General features: G+C 35.0%; 1 protein-coding gene across 1 annotated transcript in view; it reads left to right on the plus strand.

Annotated features, from left to right (window-relative positions):
• PEX7 (peroxisomal biogenesis factor 7) overlaps positions 1 to 19,823 on the plus strand; it is a 66,541-nt gene that overhangs the window by 30,472 nt on the left and 16,246 nt on the right. Inside the window, exon 8 of the mRNA XM_045544442.1 lies at positions 386 to 441. Coding sequence (XP_045400398.1) covers positions 386 to 441 — 56 coding nt within the window. The remainder of the gene's footprint in view (positions 1 to 385; positions 442 to 19,823) is intronic.

Consider the following 19,823-nt stretch of genomic DNA (forward strand, 5'->3'; position numbering starts at 1 on the left):
TATATATTTGTAAAATTGGTAAATTATGTGATTATATATTTGTACTATCATGTACTTAAATCCCTTATATTTTTAAGACTCATTTTTGGATAGCCAATATGAAATCGTATTTAATTTTTCCAGAATAGCAACAGGGGTGACTTTGCTTGAGGGATGACTTTCTTTGAAGAATGTAAAAATAAATATTTTTCCTATAGATGGATACTTAGAGGCCAAATTTTTGCCTCAAATTAAAGCATGTAACGTTCGAGAAAGCATAATTTTAAGTGATAGCTCTGGTTAACTTAAATTTATTATGATGTTTATAGAATGACTATAGGAAGTATGTTATAATTGCAGCTAAACTCAAAAAGCGTTTTTTTTTTGTTTGTTTTGTTTTTTGTAGTTTTCACCATTTCATGCTTCTGTGCTGGCCTCTTGCTCCTATGATTTTACTGTAAGGTAGGTACAGTGATTTTTAATATGTTTCATTGTGAAATACCAGGTGGCATTTGCATCTTTACAATTTTTATGAAAGGTAATGTGTTTCTCTTACTAATATGAAAATAATCTGAGGTAGGCACGTTTAAATATTTACCACTAGGATTAATGTTATATTTTACATTTTTCATCAAGTAACGTTTTCATGATCTAGCTAATATATGAGTAAATTCTTTCTATTCAAAAATTAGCCTGGCTGTTCTGCTTAAAAGCCTTTTTTTCCTAATAGTTGTTCTTACTGGTAACACTCTTCTACTCTATAGATTGCATAGCTAGTATCTTTTAAATTTAGATTTAGAAATTGGGAAATTTTATTTCTTCAGGTCTAATTATATAACTCTTACAGCTGAGATTGTTTAGATGGGAAAACACCCAACATGAATATATGTATGTTTGTGAATGTACATATATAATTTGTGTGTGTGTATGTGCATGTGTATCTAGGTATGAGAATGTGTGTGTTTGTGTGTATGTGTGTTCATCCATTTACAGTTCCACACCATACAGGGTTCATTCTCTCTTTCCTAATTGTAATTCCTGACTTTCATTATCTACAATATATTCACTTATGTGCTAAGCCCTAGAATGTTTAGAAAATAATTTGAGAATTTCAAAGCCATGCCTTTGCTTGAAAGAATCTTACTAATTAGAGCTCAGCATTTGTTTAGAGTTAGGTTTTTTGTCTTTAGTCCAAATACTGTTTTCAAAAGATACTTAGGTTGATTTGCCTCTTCTCTGTTAGAGTGTGGTTATGTTATTTATTTTAAACATGGTTTGATTCATTTGTTTCTGTTTGTATTCAATTTTAGGATTTTCCTCCCATCTTTGTTGGTTTTGTCTATTTTTCTAAGCAGACAAAACATTAACATGGTTCTAAAAGTCAAGATTTTTATATAAAGATATATTCAGAAGGTTATCATTTTCTCCCTTATATTTCCTCTGTCTTTCCATTGCATTCTGTCCCACATCTATAGGTAACCAGTCTTGTTCAAACATATATATATTTTCTTAGTTCCCCCTTTTTTACACAAAACATTTTGCTTTTTTCATTTAAAATATATCCTGGAAATCTCTCTATATCTGAGAGCTCATTCTTATTATGTGAAGGTACCATAGTTTATTCAGTTACTCTCCTATGTATGAGCATTTAGCTTGTTTTCAGTGTTTTGTGAATAGACAGTGCCACAATGGATAATAGCCTTGTGTGTATGTATGTTCACATTATGAGGGAATTAATGTCAGGGTATATTCCTAGAATTGGGATTGCTGGGTTAAAGGGTAAACACATGTACTGTTGTTAAATATTACCAAGTTCCCATCCATAAGGAATATACCAATTTCCATACTAGCAGCAATATTTGAGAGTGCCTGTTTCTCTGTCTAAAGATTATTGATTCTTTAGGGTTTTCCAGGTGCATGATTATATCATCTGCAAATAAAGGTAGTTCTACATCTTCATTTCCAATTCTGCTGCCTTTAATTGATTTCTCTTGTAAAACAGCCTTGGCAAATACCTCTAATACAATGTTAAATAGTTCGTAAAGAATGTTTGATTTCTGATACCAGTGAAAATACCTCTGCTGTTTCTTTGTTAATAAGATGATTCTGGCTCTAAGACAAAATGTATATGTTTGTTTGTCATGCTAAGAGAGTAAGTATCAATTCCTATTTCTTGAGTTTTTTAAAATCAGAAATGGGTCTTAAGTTTTGTTGAAGGCTTTTTCTCAGCATTTATGGAGATATTCATGTTTTTTCTTCTTAGAGCTAGCTATCAGTGTAATATATTATATTAATGGTTTGAACCAACCTTGCATTCCTGGACTAAATCCCACGTGTTCTTTGTGTTTTATTTTCTTACTCTGGTGTTGGGTTCCATCTGCTAATATTTTATTTAAAGCTTTTATGTCAGTATTCAAAGGTGATATTAGTCTGTCATTTTCTTTCTCTCTTTTTTTTTTTTTTTTTTGAGACAGAGTGTCACTTTGTTGCCCGGGCTAGAGTGAGTGCCGTGGCATCAGCCTAGCTCACAGCAACCTCAAACTCCTGGGCTTAAGCGATCCTACTGCCTCAGCCTCCCTAGTAGCTGGGACTACAGGCATGAGCCACCATGCCTGGCTAATTTTTTTGTATATATATTTTTTAGTTGGCCAGATAATTTCTTTCTATTTTTAGTAGAGACGGGGTCTCACTCTTGCTCAGGCTGGTCTCGAACTCCTGACCTCGAGCGATCCACCCGCCTCGGCCTCCCAGAGCTAGGATTACAGGCGTGAGCCACCGCGCCCGGCCTCTCTCTTTTTTTTTTATGCTTTATGTGTAAATGTTTTACTTGCTTCATAAAAAAGAATTAAGAAATTGTCGTTCATTTTCAAGGCTCTGGAACAATTTATACAGCATCAAGGCTATTTGGTCTTTCAAGCCTTGGTAGAATTGCCCTGTAAAACTATCTGGGTATAGTGCTTTTTGTGGAGTACTTTCTTGATAACTTTATTTCTTTTATTTATTTATTTCTTTTATGGAAATTGGATTGTTTAAACTTTCTATCTCTAATGGGATCAATTTTGGAAATTATCCCTTGGATGTAGGTTTTCAAATTTATTTGTATACATGTCTGTAAAATAGTATCTTAGGATTTCTTCCATTTCAATAGTTATTTCCCTCTTGTCATCTCTGATTTTGTATCTTTGTAAGTTCTCCCTTAAGTTATCTAGTGGTATGCTTATTTTGTTATTTTTCTTTAGCAAGTAGAATTTTGATTTATTAATTAGAACTACTGTTTTTCTGTCTTCTACCTTATTAATTGCTGCTTTTATCTTTATCATTTCCTTCTTGGTACTTTCCTTTGGGTTACTTTGTTACTGCAGGTTTTTTTCTTTTCCAGCTTTTTGGTTGTATTCCTTGTCTTTAATGCCCTTATGTTTTTGTGTGAATCTATTCTTCTTTGGGCACCACCTAATTTTGTTTTTATTTGTGATATGATTTTGCCTTTTTTCTGCTATTTCTTTCTTGAGTTCATTCAGTTCTATTTCACTTCTTTCTGTTTTTGTCTACTACTTTTCTGTTTTTGAATTGCTGGTTAAGGTGGGTTTTTTTTTTCATGTCCCCAAATGCTTGCTTGAAGATATTTGATTCAATGTAGAATATGTTACAGGTTTCCACTTTGCTATCTGTTTTTTGAGGAAAATTTTTGTCAGATGATTTATTCTTGTGGTTATTTTTTGTTCCTGTTTTTAATAAATGAGGACTTTGTGTGTCTCTGCATATCCATGGACAGGGTTGATGGTTTGAGGTTAGTACCTTTCCTTCCTTTTAATCCTCTTCCCTCCACCCCACCCCCATATGAACTTTACAAAACCCCCTACTTGTATACTATGTACTTGAAAATCCATACTCTAATCTGTATTATGCTTTTCCATTATTTACACTCATAGGATAGACTTTCTCTTTCTGGTGGTGGTTTTAGATCAGTGTTAGACATGATCTTAACTCCTCTCTTCTCTGTTCCATTCAGTGTTTCCTAAATTGCCCTTGCGGTTTGCAAAGGCTTACAGCTGGAACATGGTAGCTAGCTCATAAGGATTCTGTTTTGATTTTTCTTCTTGCAGTTAATTTGAAGTTTGAATGTGTTGAAGACCTAGGTTTGTGTCATTTTATTTGTTCTCTCTGTTGTTCTGTATTGGTTTCTGTGAGGATATACCAAGTGTTTTAGATTTACATGGCCTCATTGCCTGGACTACCCAAATCTCTCTCTTTACTTCTGAGTCAGTATTTTATATGGCACAATCTATATAACTTTGTGTAAAACGTACTTTAATAGAATAAATTGTAACAATGCCTTGAAAGAAATTACATGTCCTAACTTGGTTTTTTTGAGTGATTCAGTACAAATAGGCAGACAAACTGGGAAGCATAATCACACTGAGGCTCTGGGCTCTCAAAGAGATACTGTAACCAAGCATTTTGTTTGTTTTTAATATTCTGTATAAAACAGTAAGGGGTAATTACAGACTTTTTAGCATGGGAGCCAAAGAATGGCAACAGGACAGACAGGAAGAAAACGTGCCAGTTGCTCACCATCCACTCCAGACTTTTCCAAACTGGAACTGTGGAGCTAGATCATTGGTTGGAGGCTAGGGCTATGCATGTGGATTTGAATGCCATTAACTTACAGATTCAGTCCATAAAGATGAATGAGCCAAAAGGAGATAGGTAAGTGTAGAGAAAGAAGAACAAAAAGACAGTGTCTTCAGGAGGGAATTCATGTCAGAAGGAAGAAAGGAATAGCTCACCAGAAAAAGGAGGAAACCCTGGAGCAGGCAATATTTCACAGAAACTGTGGGAGGAGAGGCTTTCAACAAGATGGGGATGGCCAGTAACGTCAGATCCTCCAGATTGGTTGAGCAGGATGAAGACGGAACTTTGAATCTGCTCTCTCACGTAGGGTCATTTGTGGGTTCAAAAGGGATTTCCAGATATAGAATCTAGTGCTTAGAATTCAAAGCCTTTTTTTGGTATTTGAAATAGAAAGGCTTAACCAACTGAAATGAGGCATTAATCTTTTGATGATCTCATATTTTGTATCCTTAACAGTGCTAATTGGGTATTTCTAACTTTTAGATCCTATCAGTCAAGGGCCATCTTAAATCAATTTTAGTGTTTTGTTTTTGATTAAAGGAGGAGACCTAATGACTACTGATACTTTCTTTTTAGAGTTGTCATTATGATCTTAATCATACTAACCAATAACTCACTGTTTTTTCTATATATTTAAGTACCCCTAAACACCCAGTTGGAAATGCCTTACTTTTTTAGATGTAGATTTGTCTCAGGAATATTTATTAAGTCTGGGTGCGAACAGTATTCCTCTGAAATCTTACAGATACCAAACATGCTCAGAAAATCATGACAGTTTTTGGCTCACCATCTTACTTTTCTCTCCACTTTTAAGACTTAGGCTTTGCTGAGCCCTTGAGGAGGACTAGAGATTGAGGGATAGATGTGTAGTTCCTCTGAGGAGAAAGATGGCTTAGGTCATGGTTCTAAGACATGCTACAAGATCAGAGGTGTCGCAGCTGTATTTGTAAGCACTTGGAAAATTGAGATTGTAGTTAAATAACATATAGTTGAAAAAGATATTTGAGTAATTACCCTATATAACTTAGAGTCCAGGTTTCTTTACATGTATGTAATATGGAAATTAGTATTATAATATCTGTTCTCATAGGCTCACAAGGTGATCACAACAGTTATACGAAAGGACGTACTTGAAAATACTGATAATTCTTAATCACTCTTCCCAACTTTTGCCTCTCTTCTCAAGCCACCTTCCTGATCCTATTCCCTGTACTTTCAGCAAAAGACCTTACCTGAAAAAAAAAATAAAAAAAAATTGTAGGGCTCAAGCACAAATTATCTCAATTTCCAACCCAAGCCTGCAAATTTATCTAAATCCCTCCCCCTCATTCCTCCTTTTATTTGGAACCTGTAGACATGAGCACTTTTGATTCCTTTTACTTGTTTCCTTCAGGACTTTATCCCGTGAAATTACCTCTTCTCCCTCCTGTACCGTCAGTCTCCAGCTCTACTGACTTTCTCTTCAGCCTGTAACTTCTTCCTGTATCCTGTATTTTCCTTGAACTCCTCTCTTAACATTTCTCGTTCTTAGCCAAGCTTTTAATGTCCCCTTAAGCTTCCACTCACCAGGGCCATTTTAAGGCCTTCACAGTCCCAGGGTACTTCGAGGGTCTTACCCCATGTCATTTGAACGTAGAAAAGGGATCCACATCATTGATTAAACAGGGTTAATTATACTGAAAAGATTTTTGTGCTTTTGCTTTTGAAGTGATTTGGCAATGAGTGACCCACTTATGATTGATCATGATTTCCTGGCAATTGTTATGCTTACTAAGGAACTCGTGTGAAATAAAAAAATCTAACCTAGAAATTGTTTCCAAATGGAATGAAATGTCTTTGAATACCAGATTTATCAGTTAATAATGTCAATTTATTAATTTAAATTTAATTAATTTAAAAGTGAATTTAAATTTTCAGCTCTCAAGCATTTTTGTATACCCTTGAAAGCCTGTAGGCAGAGGCACTTATGCCTATATGTTTATTTCTTCCTATACCCACAACTGCCTTCAGCCTCTACTAGTTTACTGAAATTGCTCTGGGAAAAGGCACTAGTGACCTCTGTAATACCCGATCAGTGCACTTGTCAGCACTTGTCCTGCTGAACTTGGCTGCTGTATTTTACACTGTTGATCAGACCTTCCTTCTGGAAACTCCTTTTCCCAGGGTTTCCATGATCTTTTTTGTTTATTTGTTTTTCTTATTTTCCTCTGACCCTTCCTTCTTATGCTTCATCATCAAATCTCCTTCTCTCCCCCTTAAACTTGGTGGTCTACCTTCGGCTTAGTACTCTTTTTTACATATCTACTCCACTATTTTTAAAATTATTTTTTTCTTTTTTCTCAGATTTTGGTTTTGAAGAAACGTATCCATTCTAAATAATAATTCTCAACCCCCTTATGCTAGGTCTGCCCTCTATTGAGAGCGTTAGGCCTGCATATTCAGCTGTTATCTGGACACGGGCCTGAGTATCCACACAGGCATCTCACACTGAACTCTTTATTTCTTCCTTTCCTTACCTCTGCTGGTGTTGCTTATCTACATTGTTTGTCTCGGTTAATAGGAACATTATCCCTAGTGAAACCTGAAGCCTGAAATTCTCCTTTTTCTTGAAAAGTCAGTAAACGTTTTCCCATAGTGAAGTGGAGTAAATAACTTAAACCTGTGGTCCCCTACCCCCAGCCTGTGGACTGGTACCTGTCTGGGGCCTATGAGGGACCAGGCCAAAGAGCCCTCTCTGTAGCCCTCCACCACCACCACCTCCAGCTGTGGAAAAATTGTCTTCCATGAAACTTAGGAAATGGGGCGTGAGTCTCGTCTGTCATTATTTGTGTGTGGTGACCACTCATTGGAAAGGTCAGAAAAGGTGCATTTTTGGTAGATTTTTACCTCGTGTGATATGAGTTAAATTTATCCTCTGAAGAATTTTAAATCTGATTGGATTGATGATATTTTTAGTGCCAGAAAGATCATTTTAACAAGAAGAAAAAGATTTAAGACCAGCAGTAACCTGTTTAATCTTTAGCACTAATAATTATACAGATATCACCTCTAGATTAGGGATGGCTAATCCTTGCAGCACATACTCTTCAAATACACATTTTTATTTAAGTTGCTCATTGTTATATTTAGTTTTTTTAAACTTTTAAAATAATTCATATAGTAGGTGTTATATCAAAACTGATGATATGATGGATATCTTAGTATTATAAAATGTAAAGTTTCATATTTTGTTTTCTGTTGCTGTATGTCATATCTAATAGAAGTTAAAGTAGTTCATTATGTTTCACTGAATAACTAATATAGACATAAAAAGTAATATATAACATAACGTTTTAAGTTATTTATTATGGTTTAGGTTAAATAAAAACTTCAGCCTTTATGAAAAATATCAGAACTCCCTTCAGCTAATGGGCAATATACTCTATAAAAATGCACATTGGTTCTTTCTAAACTTCATTTAAAATAACACTAAATTTAAAATGTTTCATAGTAAATTATTTCCATTCTGCTGTGAATGTTATCATCATAGATTTTAGCATATTATCTTTCTCCTGATATACTTTTCCTTAAGTTACTTTTTTTTTTTTCCTGCCAAGCCATGTTTGCTGTGCCAACAATGCATAAGCATTATTTGAGTTCTGAATGCTTGTTTTTGGTTTCATACCAAGTAGATCATTTCACAGTCAGAAATCAGCAAACCAGGTATATGTAACAACAAAAGTTAAAAGCTGCTGTAGTTATGTTTTTTCATGAAGAGCAGCATTTTATCTCTTCTACATTATAGCAAATTCTTCTCAGATATATGAAGATGTAACTTTCATAAATTGATAAAGCTAAAATGATCAGTTTAGCTTCAGAAAACATTTTTTATCAGTGGTCTTTGATAATAATGAACCAAACCAAGCACTTAATTTTTTTGGATGTATGGATTTTTTGGCAAGAAATACATTTAGTGAATTTTAATTTCAATGTTATCAAACTGTATTCATGCACAATTTGCATGATGTGAGTCTCTCTCTGCCTATACCAGCAACATTAATGTTTCCAACTCAACTATTAAGATAATTTTCAGTTACAAAATTGTACGGCTGTATTGTGATTTAAAATTCAATCATATTTATAGAATGTTTGTTATCTGCCGGCCATTGTAATAGACACTTTGGAATATCTTGCTGAGGAAATCATAAAAATGAAGGTTTAGAGAGAAGTAGAAGCACACTTAAGGGAACCCTAAGCTTGTCAGAGATATATAGTCACAAATAGGGAGTAACAGGAGATACATATTCAATGGAGTAATTATGAGTTGGCACATTCCCATAATATAGTAGTTAGGACCATAGGCTGTCCAGCCAGACTGCCTTCTCCTAGCTATATATTTTAAAACTTTAGGCCGGGCACGGTGGCTCACACCTGGCACTCACTCCCTAGCACTCTGGGAGGCCAAGGCGGGAGGATCATTTGAGCTCAGGAGTTTGAGACCAGCCTGAGCAAGAGCCAGACCCTGTCTCTACTAAAAATATAAAGAAATCAGCTGGACAACTAAAAAAATATATATATATATAAAAGAAATTAGCCGGGCATGGTGGCACATGCCTGTAGTCCCAGCTACTCGGGAGGCTGAGGCAGAAGGATTGCTTGAGCCCAGGAGTTTGAGGTTGCTATGAGCTAGGCTGATGCCATGACATTCTAGCCTGGGCAACAGAGTGAGACTCTGTCTCAAAAACAAAAAACAAAAAAACAAAAAAACTTTATGGCTCAATTTCCTCATCTGTAAAATGGAGATAATAACAGAAACTACCACATAGGATTGTTGTGATGATTGGATGAGTTAATATACACAAATGTTGGGCACATGGTGTTTGCTACTTTTCTCATTATTAATGCTGGAAGGGATGATGACAGAAGACTGTCTCATTGGGCTTGAGGCCTGTTTCAGCTCAAGTCTTCAATGATGAAGTAATAATTTTTGTTTTATAGCAGCAAAAGCAAGCAGCCTTAACCTGACTGACCTTTTGTTGTCTTCTGTTCCCTGGAGATGGAAGAGAAGTACACAGTGGGGATAGGCAGTTATCTGGAATCTGCTCTGCCTCTCCCCATCTGTTGTTCTTTGGAGACATTTAGGAAAGTTCTGTGGGTTAGACATGTTATTATGTGGCATGTGGACCTTTTCACCCTGAGGTGAAAAGCTGACTCTTTCATTTACTAGCTGTAAAATGTGGGGAATGATACTGTATCTTACCTTGCTGGGATGTTCAGAGGATTAAATGAGGTTATATTTATAAATGCTATTGGCACATATAAGTGCTCAAAAAAAATAGCAGATGTTTTTAAATGAGAATACTAATAGTAATAATGTTTCCTATTTTAATATGTAAGTGCCTTAGGGAGAGTTAAGGTATTAATCATTCATACCTTACCTACCATTACATTAACAAGATAATTATATTGCTTAAAGCCACAGAGGAGCTTTGTGAATAGGAATTTTTATTGCACTGTGAAGGTGAGGTAGAAGTGAACCTAGTGAATATGGTGTAGCATAAACCCAAGCAATGGTTACACTGTACAAAGTTGAATATGTGTGGGACATTTGATTCAAATCCATAGCCAGGTGACCACTTCTATTTCATTTCAGCCTATTGAAATATTTTCCCCTAAATTGCTATATATTATCTACATATTTGTTTAAAAATTATTTCATAGGGAGGCAGCATGATATAATAGAAAAAGATATAATTTAAAATCCTAGGTTTGCCATTATTAGCTATATTGTATAATATATAATTTAATTTAGTTATATTTAATCTTTTATAAAATGACTTAACCTTCCTGAGCTTTTGTTTCCTCAGTCATAAAATGTATTGTTATGAGATTTAAATATCAACATATGCAAGGCTGTTTGCATCCTGCCTGGCCCATATCTGGCACTCAATGAATTCTAGTTTCTTTCTCCTTTTCATTCCTATATATATTCTTCAAACTTTGTATTTAGTACCATATCAGTATGAATATATGTTCTTATATTTCTGATCAAAATTGCTAAAAACCAGCAAAATCAGAAAGACAGTTAAGTCATGATGTCTGCAATTTATTTTTAAATAGTTCATCAAAAATATTGTGTTGTATGTGTAGAGAGAGAAACATAAAAGAAATGCTGCAAAATTGTAACAATTGATGAACCATGAGTGTTCATAATGTTAATATTATTCTTTGACTTTTTCTGTGGGTTAGTAATTTTCAAAACAAAAACACTTGAGAAAAAAAGCAAGCTGTATTTACTCATGCAAAATAACACACTGAAATGCCTTCTAATAAATGTGATTATTAATGATATTTGTTTCATTGTGAAACAAGATAAATAGCTCTGTTATATTGCATAAGCAGGAAAGTGATCTTTAATTTGGATTGTAGTGAACTTAGAATCCTGACAAAGCAACAGATACAGAAATACCTTTTATCTTTGTCACATTTACTCTCGTGAGATTTGCCTTTATATAGTAAGTGTCTTAACTGTGGTATGGTTGATGGGCTTTTTTGATCCTTATGTTTATTAGCACAGAGATTTCCACAGGCAGATACTTCTCTTTCTTCCCCTTCCCCATAAAAAAAGGTCAGCTAAAGTAAACAGATAGTATAGCTGAATATGTACTCTGTCTCACAAACCTTTCCTTTCAACTTTACCTAGTCCCCCTTACCCACAAAAAAGGTCAGTCAAAGCAAACAGATAAGAAATGTGGCTGAATGTGAGCTGCCATGCAGCTTCAGATGATCATTTTACCTCATCTTTTAAGATAGTTGTTTTTAATTCCTTTACATTTGTTTGTCAAACCACAAGAAATCATGTGGCTAATGATATGATACTAATTGTTAACATTTGTAAGAACTACAGTTGAATTCTTAGGATGATCAAAGATTTGTTTAATGTTCTATGCCTTTCACATATTACTAAATATAAATGTCTTTGTAGCCCTATCACAGTTTTTGCTTTGTGGCAAAGGTTCACCAGACCTTACCACTGATGTTGGGAAAGCATCTCAATGTAGTTGTCTTTGGTTTCCTTTTTAAGAATGGGAATATTTGCATTCTCATATTTGTGTAATTCTTGGAAGGAAATTTTAGTGTTGAATATATTTTGTGTTAATAAAGCATTGCCTGATTACAAGGAAGGACTGGTTTATTTTATTGTTTTGTCCTTGGCACCTGGGATGTGGATATGCTAAATAAATGTTTATAGATGCAAGTTAATTTAAATCATGTGAAAAATTATTATAACTTTTGGTCATGCTCTGACTATAAAAGCTTGCAAACAATTGTATTTTAATATGGTTTTCACTTTAATTTTTTTTTTGAAGTAGTCATTAAAAAACTGAATTTAAGGTGGAAAGCCCTGTTTGGATGAGAAATATTTTCCAAGGAGAAACCTTGCTGTTCTATTGTGTTTAAGTCAGTACTGACTAGATTAAGACTGTTAACTATTTTTAACAAATTACAAACCATCATATTGGTATCCTGAAGTGACAGATAGGTCGGACATGGTGGCTTATTCTTGTAATCCCAGCATTTTGGGAGGCTGAGGCGGGAGAATCACTTGGAGCCAGGAGTTCAAGACCAGCCTGGGCAATGCAGTGAAACCTCGTCTCTACAATCAATCAATAAATAGTGACATCTGAACATTTTTATTTTTTTCTACAAACAATTGTAGTATGCAGTATGCTGATAAATTTCTGAGCTTTCATATACCTCAGAGTTAAGATACATATTTATATTTATGAAGCAACAACTCCCAAGTTTGTTGATATATTGGTTTTTTTTATATGTACCAAAGAGTTTTTCTATTTGACTTATTTAAATTAGAAAATTCTTGTGTTAATTATTGTCATACTGGAAAGATCTTTTCATGAAGTGAAGTATAATTTTGTAAGCTAAATACCAGGTAAAAAATGAAAATGATTTCCTATAAAATGAAACAACATACATTAATTAGAAAGGAACTTGTCATAGCTTGATTTATAACTGCAGACCATTTTCAGAATTATTTATTTCTAACATTTTTCTTTAGGAATCAAACCAAATCCATGTCTAATTCATAACCTAATGCAAGCACATGAATAAATAGATAGATCTAAAAGGAGTGAGGAATGTTAAGCCTTAGCTTAATGCAGTGTAAGTCACTGCTTTGAACTTTGAATTGTGCTGATTAGTTCCAACAGAAAATTTATGGATTTTGTCAGTTAATTTGCATTATAATTTTTTAAAAATCCTTTTGGGCAGTTTCAGTAAGGCAACTGAATAGATTTTGTTGCATATATTTGTATTTTTTTAATGTAGATGTTGCTTTGCCTAATTTTCCGTAGCAGAAAGTCAAAAGATATTATCTGAAAATGAAAAACCAATGAATTCTGTGAGCATATTATTTGGAAATACAGAGTAAAATATGAGAAGAAACAACTAAAAGAATTTAGAGTGATTGCCTTTGAGGTGAAAGATTGACAGGGTGCAGCAGGAAGCTACTGTTTTTTGTTATAAACCTTGTAGAATTAGTTGACTCTAATCTGTGCAATTACAGCTTTTAAGAAAAAGATAATCGAGCAGAAAACCTCAGTCTTTCCCTCTTAGTTGTTTGCACACATGGTAGGCCTGTTTATTTAGATCAGTTGGGTACTACCTGTCAGCTGGTGGTAGATTTACTCTGTTCCCAAAGAACTCAGGGATAAATAATTCAACCTTGAGGTCTGTACTGAAACCCCAACCTAGGATGTGACACCACTTAATTTTCTAATATTGAATTCTTAGAGACCCGACCCTACAGAGAATAAAAAACAATAATTATTAATCTATTTCATCTTAAATAAAATTTAGCAGAGTCCCTTATCTTTCTCCACTGGATGATTTGGGAGAGGGGTGTGCTTGTGTCACACGTGCACATGTATGTAAAACAGAAACCATCCTCAGCTGGCTTAAATAGAAAGGGGGAAATGTTTCTCAGAATATGGGATCCCTCAGGACCCAAGGCAGAAGTGCAGCAGGGCCCAATGAAGGTACTGAAACTGCTTTCCCTAAGTGCCTACTTCATTATTTGTCCTCTTCCTGCAGACGGATTTGTTTTTTCCTTTTTCCCTCAAGTCTTCATGTCCAGTCATGTCCAGAAAAGGAGCAATTATCTGGTCAGCTCTATCTCTGTTTTTCTCTGTCCATCTTTGTCAGTGTCTATCTCCTCCCTCATTCACCCCATAATCACTCTGTTCGCCCTTTGCTGAGGGAAGAGTTGTTAAATAAAGGAGGTCATTGTAGGCAGTGTAGACATTCCACAACCTAATAGCCTGAGTGGGTTTATTCATAAATGCTTAGCTGCAGATGAGGACATTGTGTATTTCGTGGCGATATAACTAATAAATGAACAAAGCACAGGCAGACACCTGCTATAAGTTTCACGATTTTCAACATTTAGGTGTGGAGTGACATTCTAATGCAAACTTACCTGATTGCATTATCCATCTGCACTTCTGGGAAATGCTCCTTTGCCCTAGGTAGTCATATTTTGGTGCTACAGATTGCACTTCAAATGTACATACATAGACTGTTCTTATCCCTGAGATATTGATACTGTTTCATGAGTTCTTCCAATTTTATTTCTTTTTAAGTCAAATATTTATTTGAAACTATATGGCAAAAAATTATTTCATGATTCTTTGATTTGTACCAGTAAGCAATAAACAAATCCTATAGGAGTTTTTCTCTTTTTCCTTTATATCCTTTTACTGAGATGTGGCATCTTTAGAAAGTCATCCTGCTTCCCTGTGGGTTTCTGCCGTAAATACTCTCAGAGCAAGCCTTCCATCAGCCTAATGGTTTTCTTTAATTTGTGAAACTACTCTAGGCTTTATGGTATGTGGTTCCTGGGCTTCATGTTTATTGCGATAAAGTGGATGGAGTCTGCCTCTCTAAAATACTGATCTAATTAAAGTTTTAATTACAGTGTAATTAATTTATTTTGGTAGGGAAGCTTAAGTCTAGAATTTTATAATTTTTAACCTTGAGAGTTTATAAATATGTGGTTTCTAGATATTAGTGATGGAGTATTCTAAAAGTCATCTTGGAAAATTGGTCAGTAATTTCTTTAAATTAATCATATATTCTTCATTTAGCAATTAGTTTTTTCTATTTTAAAATTTTAGTTTTGTTATTACAAGTTCCAAAAACGAGAAAACCCAAACAACTCTCCAGTCTAGTCATACAAATATATGAAGGTTAGCACTCAGTATTTTTGAGTTGAATGAAAGTTTAGCTCTTTACATAATTGTTTTGCTAGCCAACAACTTCTATTTTTTAATCTTCTTCAAAAGTGATACAGATCGTAAAATAATAAGCCCATGATTCCATGTGTTCTATTCAGGGAAGATTCACTGCAAAAGGATGGGAATCAGTGTGGTTACAGAAAGAGCTGATCAGTTGAGTGATACCTAAGATAGAAAGAGACAGCAAAGTAGTTTAGAAGATGAAGTAAGTGCATATAAAAAATAGTAGAAGAGAGAAAACAAAATTTCTAAACTCCTTGCCTTGGTAGTTCAGATGTATACTGGCTTGCAATTCCCTCAGGGTCTTGATTTTGAATGTAGGTCGGCTGACTAATGTATACCTGGCATAGGCTTTGGTTTATGGAATTTTTTATGTAGTTTGAGGAGTTTAGGGGAAATCTGACATGGCCCAGGCCCATTTAAACTTTCAGGATGAAGTTGCCTGAAGAATTCCAGATGCTGCCCCCTCTGTTTTCAGAATTCCCTGGCATGGCCCAGGCCTAGAGAAAAGGTGAATGGCAGTATTTTTTAGTAGAAAAAGTACTGGACATGGTGTCAAGAGAATGCTGTGCTTTGGGGCTGCCATTTATTAGCTACATAGCCATGGATTGCTTAATTTCTTTGAGCCTATTCTCATCTCTGAAATGAGAATAATTATACCCGTTATATATTTATTTGCTCATCCATTCATGAGTGTCTGTGAATTCTTTGAGTGTCCATGTGTCGGACACTTTTATACATGTAAGAGAAACAAAGAAGCATAAGATACCGTCCCTGAATTCAAGGAGCTCAGGGCCTGTTAAAGGAAGATAGATCTGTAAATAAATAAATGCATGGAAGTATTATAAGTACTGTGAAAGAAGCCAGAAACATAGGAATCATTTTTTATTTCTTCTGTTCCCCTAATCACCAGGTCCTGTTAATTCTCCTACTTAAATACATCTCCAGTCCATCAACCTTTCTTCATCATCACTGTCACCACCTTAAGTCCAAGATGCTGTCAGCTTGTTTTGGACCATTGATCTCCCCACACCCCCTCCTGAGCCCTCAAGTCTGTTCTCACAGTGGTCAGAGACACCTCCAGAGGCAGAGCTGACCATGCCAAGATGTTAACAGTAGGGAAACTGGCTGTTTAGGTGTCCAGGGCCCCTCTGTCCTAGCTTCACAATTTTTCTGTAAATCTAAAACTTTTCTAAAAGAAAAAGTTTATTAAAAAAATATTAAATAAGACAAACTGACCATATGAATTTAAATTGCTGCTTCAAACCCATCAGTGGTTTGTGTTTTTTTAACGTGTAAGAGAAAATTCCAGATTCTCCAAATGGCCTACAAGACCTGTGTGACCTGGCCCTGCTTACCTCCTGGAACATCATTCCCTTCCCTGCCTTGGCCTCGTGGGCCTTCTCAGTCACGCTGTCAGACTCCTTGCTGACAAGGGCAAGCTGCTCCTCTGCTCTCCGCATGGCTAATCCCCCAACCTTCAGATTGCAGCTCAGTGTCACTTCCTCAGGTTGTCCTCTTACATCATCCTGCATTGCCTTTTGGGCACTCGTCAATTGTAATTTCATTTGTGTTTTGGTGGTTTTTGAAAACATGTGTCGATCCCTCTGAACTATGAGCAGGAGGAGTGCTGAGGCCATGTCTCTCTTACTTACGGTGCTTAGCACCGTACTTGACACGTAGCAGGGCTCGTAAATTGTGGGATGAATGAGTAATTAAATGAAGAAAAAAGAAATGTGACATTTTTGCTCATTGCTTGAGACTACTAGACCCAAGCAATGCAAATGGAGGAGATTATAATTGTGTAGTTTGCTTAAAATTATAAAAATGCAACTAAAATTAGTGTACATATAAAGCATCGTAAAAAAGCCAAAACATTGACCCTTTCCCATAATTAAGAAAGACTCAAAGAATTAATGACTAACTTGTAAGTTGAGAACAGGAAAGAAAAAGAAAGAACTTTTTAAAATATTTTAAACCTGCTGAATTCATTTATTGGCTAAATTTCAAAAGTATTAGTATAGACATTTCAAATTTCATTGTATTAAAGTAGAAAGTAGTTTCAGCTTAAATTTTGACATAGTTTTGATGTTTTATTTGATATAATATAGTACGGCATACTTGCTTTGTTAAAGAATTGTGGAGTCAGAGGGCAAAAAGTAACTCAACCAAGATGCATTATGATATACAATTTAAATGAAAAATGTTCCTACAGTTCTGTAATATTTTTAATCACTGGAGGCCTGTCCAATATATTTACTTCCCATGAGGGAGGTTAAATAGTCAGTGATTTCATCAGCAAAGAGACAAAAAGGCACCAAGTAGTGTATATGCTGGATCAAAACAAACATTTCACTTAAAAATAATGTGCCTTATTTGACCACTTAATGATCTATTATAATAATATAGCCTGACTTCTCCTGGTAAAAAGAAGGTTATTTTATTTGTGTGATAGGTACATGAAGACCCTCAGACATGTAGCACTTATGGGACCCTTGAATCCAGGAGAAGTTTGCAAGGAGAGATCTTGCCTATTTCCTTAATTGCAAACATGAGAAAACTTGAAGAAATATTCACTTTCCTCCTGTCAGCTCCTCCTTACAATTCACCCCTTCCTGGTGGGACTTTATTGAGTTACATAAAAAAATTCTGGAAGGGTGGGTACTCATCGAACTGTTACTGGTGGTTGTCATTAGAGAATGGGAATGGGAAAGTTATCAAAAAGCCATTAGCAATTTAAAAATAAATTATAATATGTCAACATACTGCTTGCTTTTGGTCTTCTCAGCTTATTTAACTTACATAATTTAGTGTATTTAACAATATTTTTGGTAAGATTTTAGTGAAAATAATTTTTAAATTATGCATATTAATATTGATTTTTAAAAAATTTTCCTGACTCCTGATATCCATGAGATTAAGAAATTTCAAGCTTAGGTTCTCTCTGTTTAGCAAATTCTCTCAAGGCAAAAGCTGTCTTTATTATTCCATTTTTTTCCTGTGTGTTCTAGTCTTCACTTAGTTTTTACCTTAGTGTTACTTTACGAAGTTTTTGTGGTGGTTGTCCTTTGTTTGTTTTTATGTTTTGTCTATGATTTTTAGTTGTTTAAAAATGTTGATCTAAGTACCTAGTCAGCTATTCTGTTGGAAGTGAATGTCTCATAATTTTTGCACCAAAATGTATAAGCTTTGCATATTACATAATTTGTATCAGAGCTGTAAAATGGTACAATAGCCAGTAGAGCTTTTATGCCATTTAATAGACTAACCCTCCCTCCACCAGAGTATCCTTAGAGTTTTAACATGCATTTTGTTTGATGAATTTTTTGCAAAATGCAGATTAATACTTGATAGTTTTTCCCAGGTTAAAATTGTGATGTTTGTGACTGTATGGTGTAGAACTCTGTGAGGCCTTGACTGCCTATTTAGCTGTGTATTAGAGAAAATTCAAATGGACTTTTTGAATAGAATCTCAGTCTTCCCTAATGTGTAACTCCCCTCATCACACTTTCAGGCCAAGTTGGGTGGCTTTACACATGTGTCTTTGTTAGGCATTTTTTTCTTTTTTAAGAGAAGGTGGTCTAGCTGTGTTGCCTATACTGGACTCAAATTCCTGGACTCAAGGGTCCTCCTGCCTCAGCCTCTGGAGTAGCTGAGACTATAGGCACGTGCCACTGTGCCTGGCTTAGGCATCTTAATTTTCATAAGGCTCACCTGTCTTTATCTCAGTGCAGCTTTGTATCCTTAACTGGCCCAAAACAACAATAATAATAACAGAAACTGCATTCCAGGAACTTGTCAGAAGGGTATAAATGTATTCTTGTTGCTGTTTATTATTCTTAAAAAGTCCTGAAAGAAACCAGTTTTTATGGTTTACCTAAAGAATATTTAGCCTGTCCATTCTACTGAGATAAAATTTAAATTTCAAATTAAGTCAGACAGATAAATACCTAGATTATATCAAATTGACCTTCTCATGGAACAATTCTATGAAACTGCCCTTTAGGGTGATACCATTGGCTCATAAGTAGCAGCTGGTGAAACATCTCTGTGTTTACGTAGGAGGTGTTGAAGATGTTCTTCATTATATAAGCACAGGATTTCTTGTCTAAGGAAGAATTTGCTTCCAAACTTTCCAGGAGCAATTTGGTTGTGGATGCCTAGGGTTTGGTGTCTCCCTTTTTTTCCCTTTGGCTGCTAGAAAGCTTAGTGTCCTGAGGTCCTTCCCTGTCAGGAACATACCACTTCATGGGAGGTATTTATATTTACCAATCTCATTGCAGCCTCTAACCTACTTTCCTACCCTTAATTTTCCTTTAACTCGTTTTTTTGCCGTATTAAATGCGTATTTTTAAAACCATTTTGAATAGTTTTTGGAATATAGTCGGTATATGCAAAATCATTTGATTATTGTTTCAGATAATGCAAATCAGTGAATAACCATGTTTTAGAAATGAAATTACACAATTATATGTTTACTTTTGCTTTTATAAATATTATCAAGATCCAGAAAATTAGGTTTCAGTACAGTTCACTGTCTGTAATCCCGAAGGAACAAATATGCAAAGACAGTGGAGACTATTAGGGTCTCTGAGAAGGTTGCTCCCTCATTTGTTTGAACAGGGAGATTTTCAGAAGTAAAATCACTCTCCCTAAATATTTTGTAGATTGCAGTAACCTGATAAATGACTTGTTTATTCATTGTCTCTCTAGTACCCACACAGTGGATTATCCATAGCAACAATCCTTTTCAAAACTTATTAGGGCCAACTCTGTATTTATTGGGGAAATAAAACAACCAGGTTAAACAAACTGACGGTTGGTTCTGTGTATTTACTCTTTTTCAAAGGGATCTGTTAAACCTTCAGTGTTTCATGTTGTATAGATCATTAGAGAAGCTGAATTAGGGTATGACTCTAT

Source organism: Lemur catta, chromosome 2 (assembly GCF_020740605.2).
Source record: "Lemur catta isolate mLemCat1 chromosome 2, mLemCat1.pri, whole genome shotgun sequence".
NCBI lineage: Eukaryota > Metazoa > Chordata > Mammalia > Primates > Lemuridae > Lemur > Lemur catta.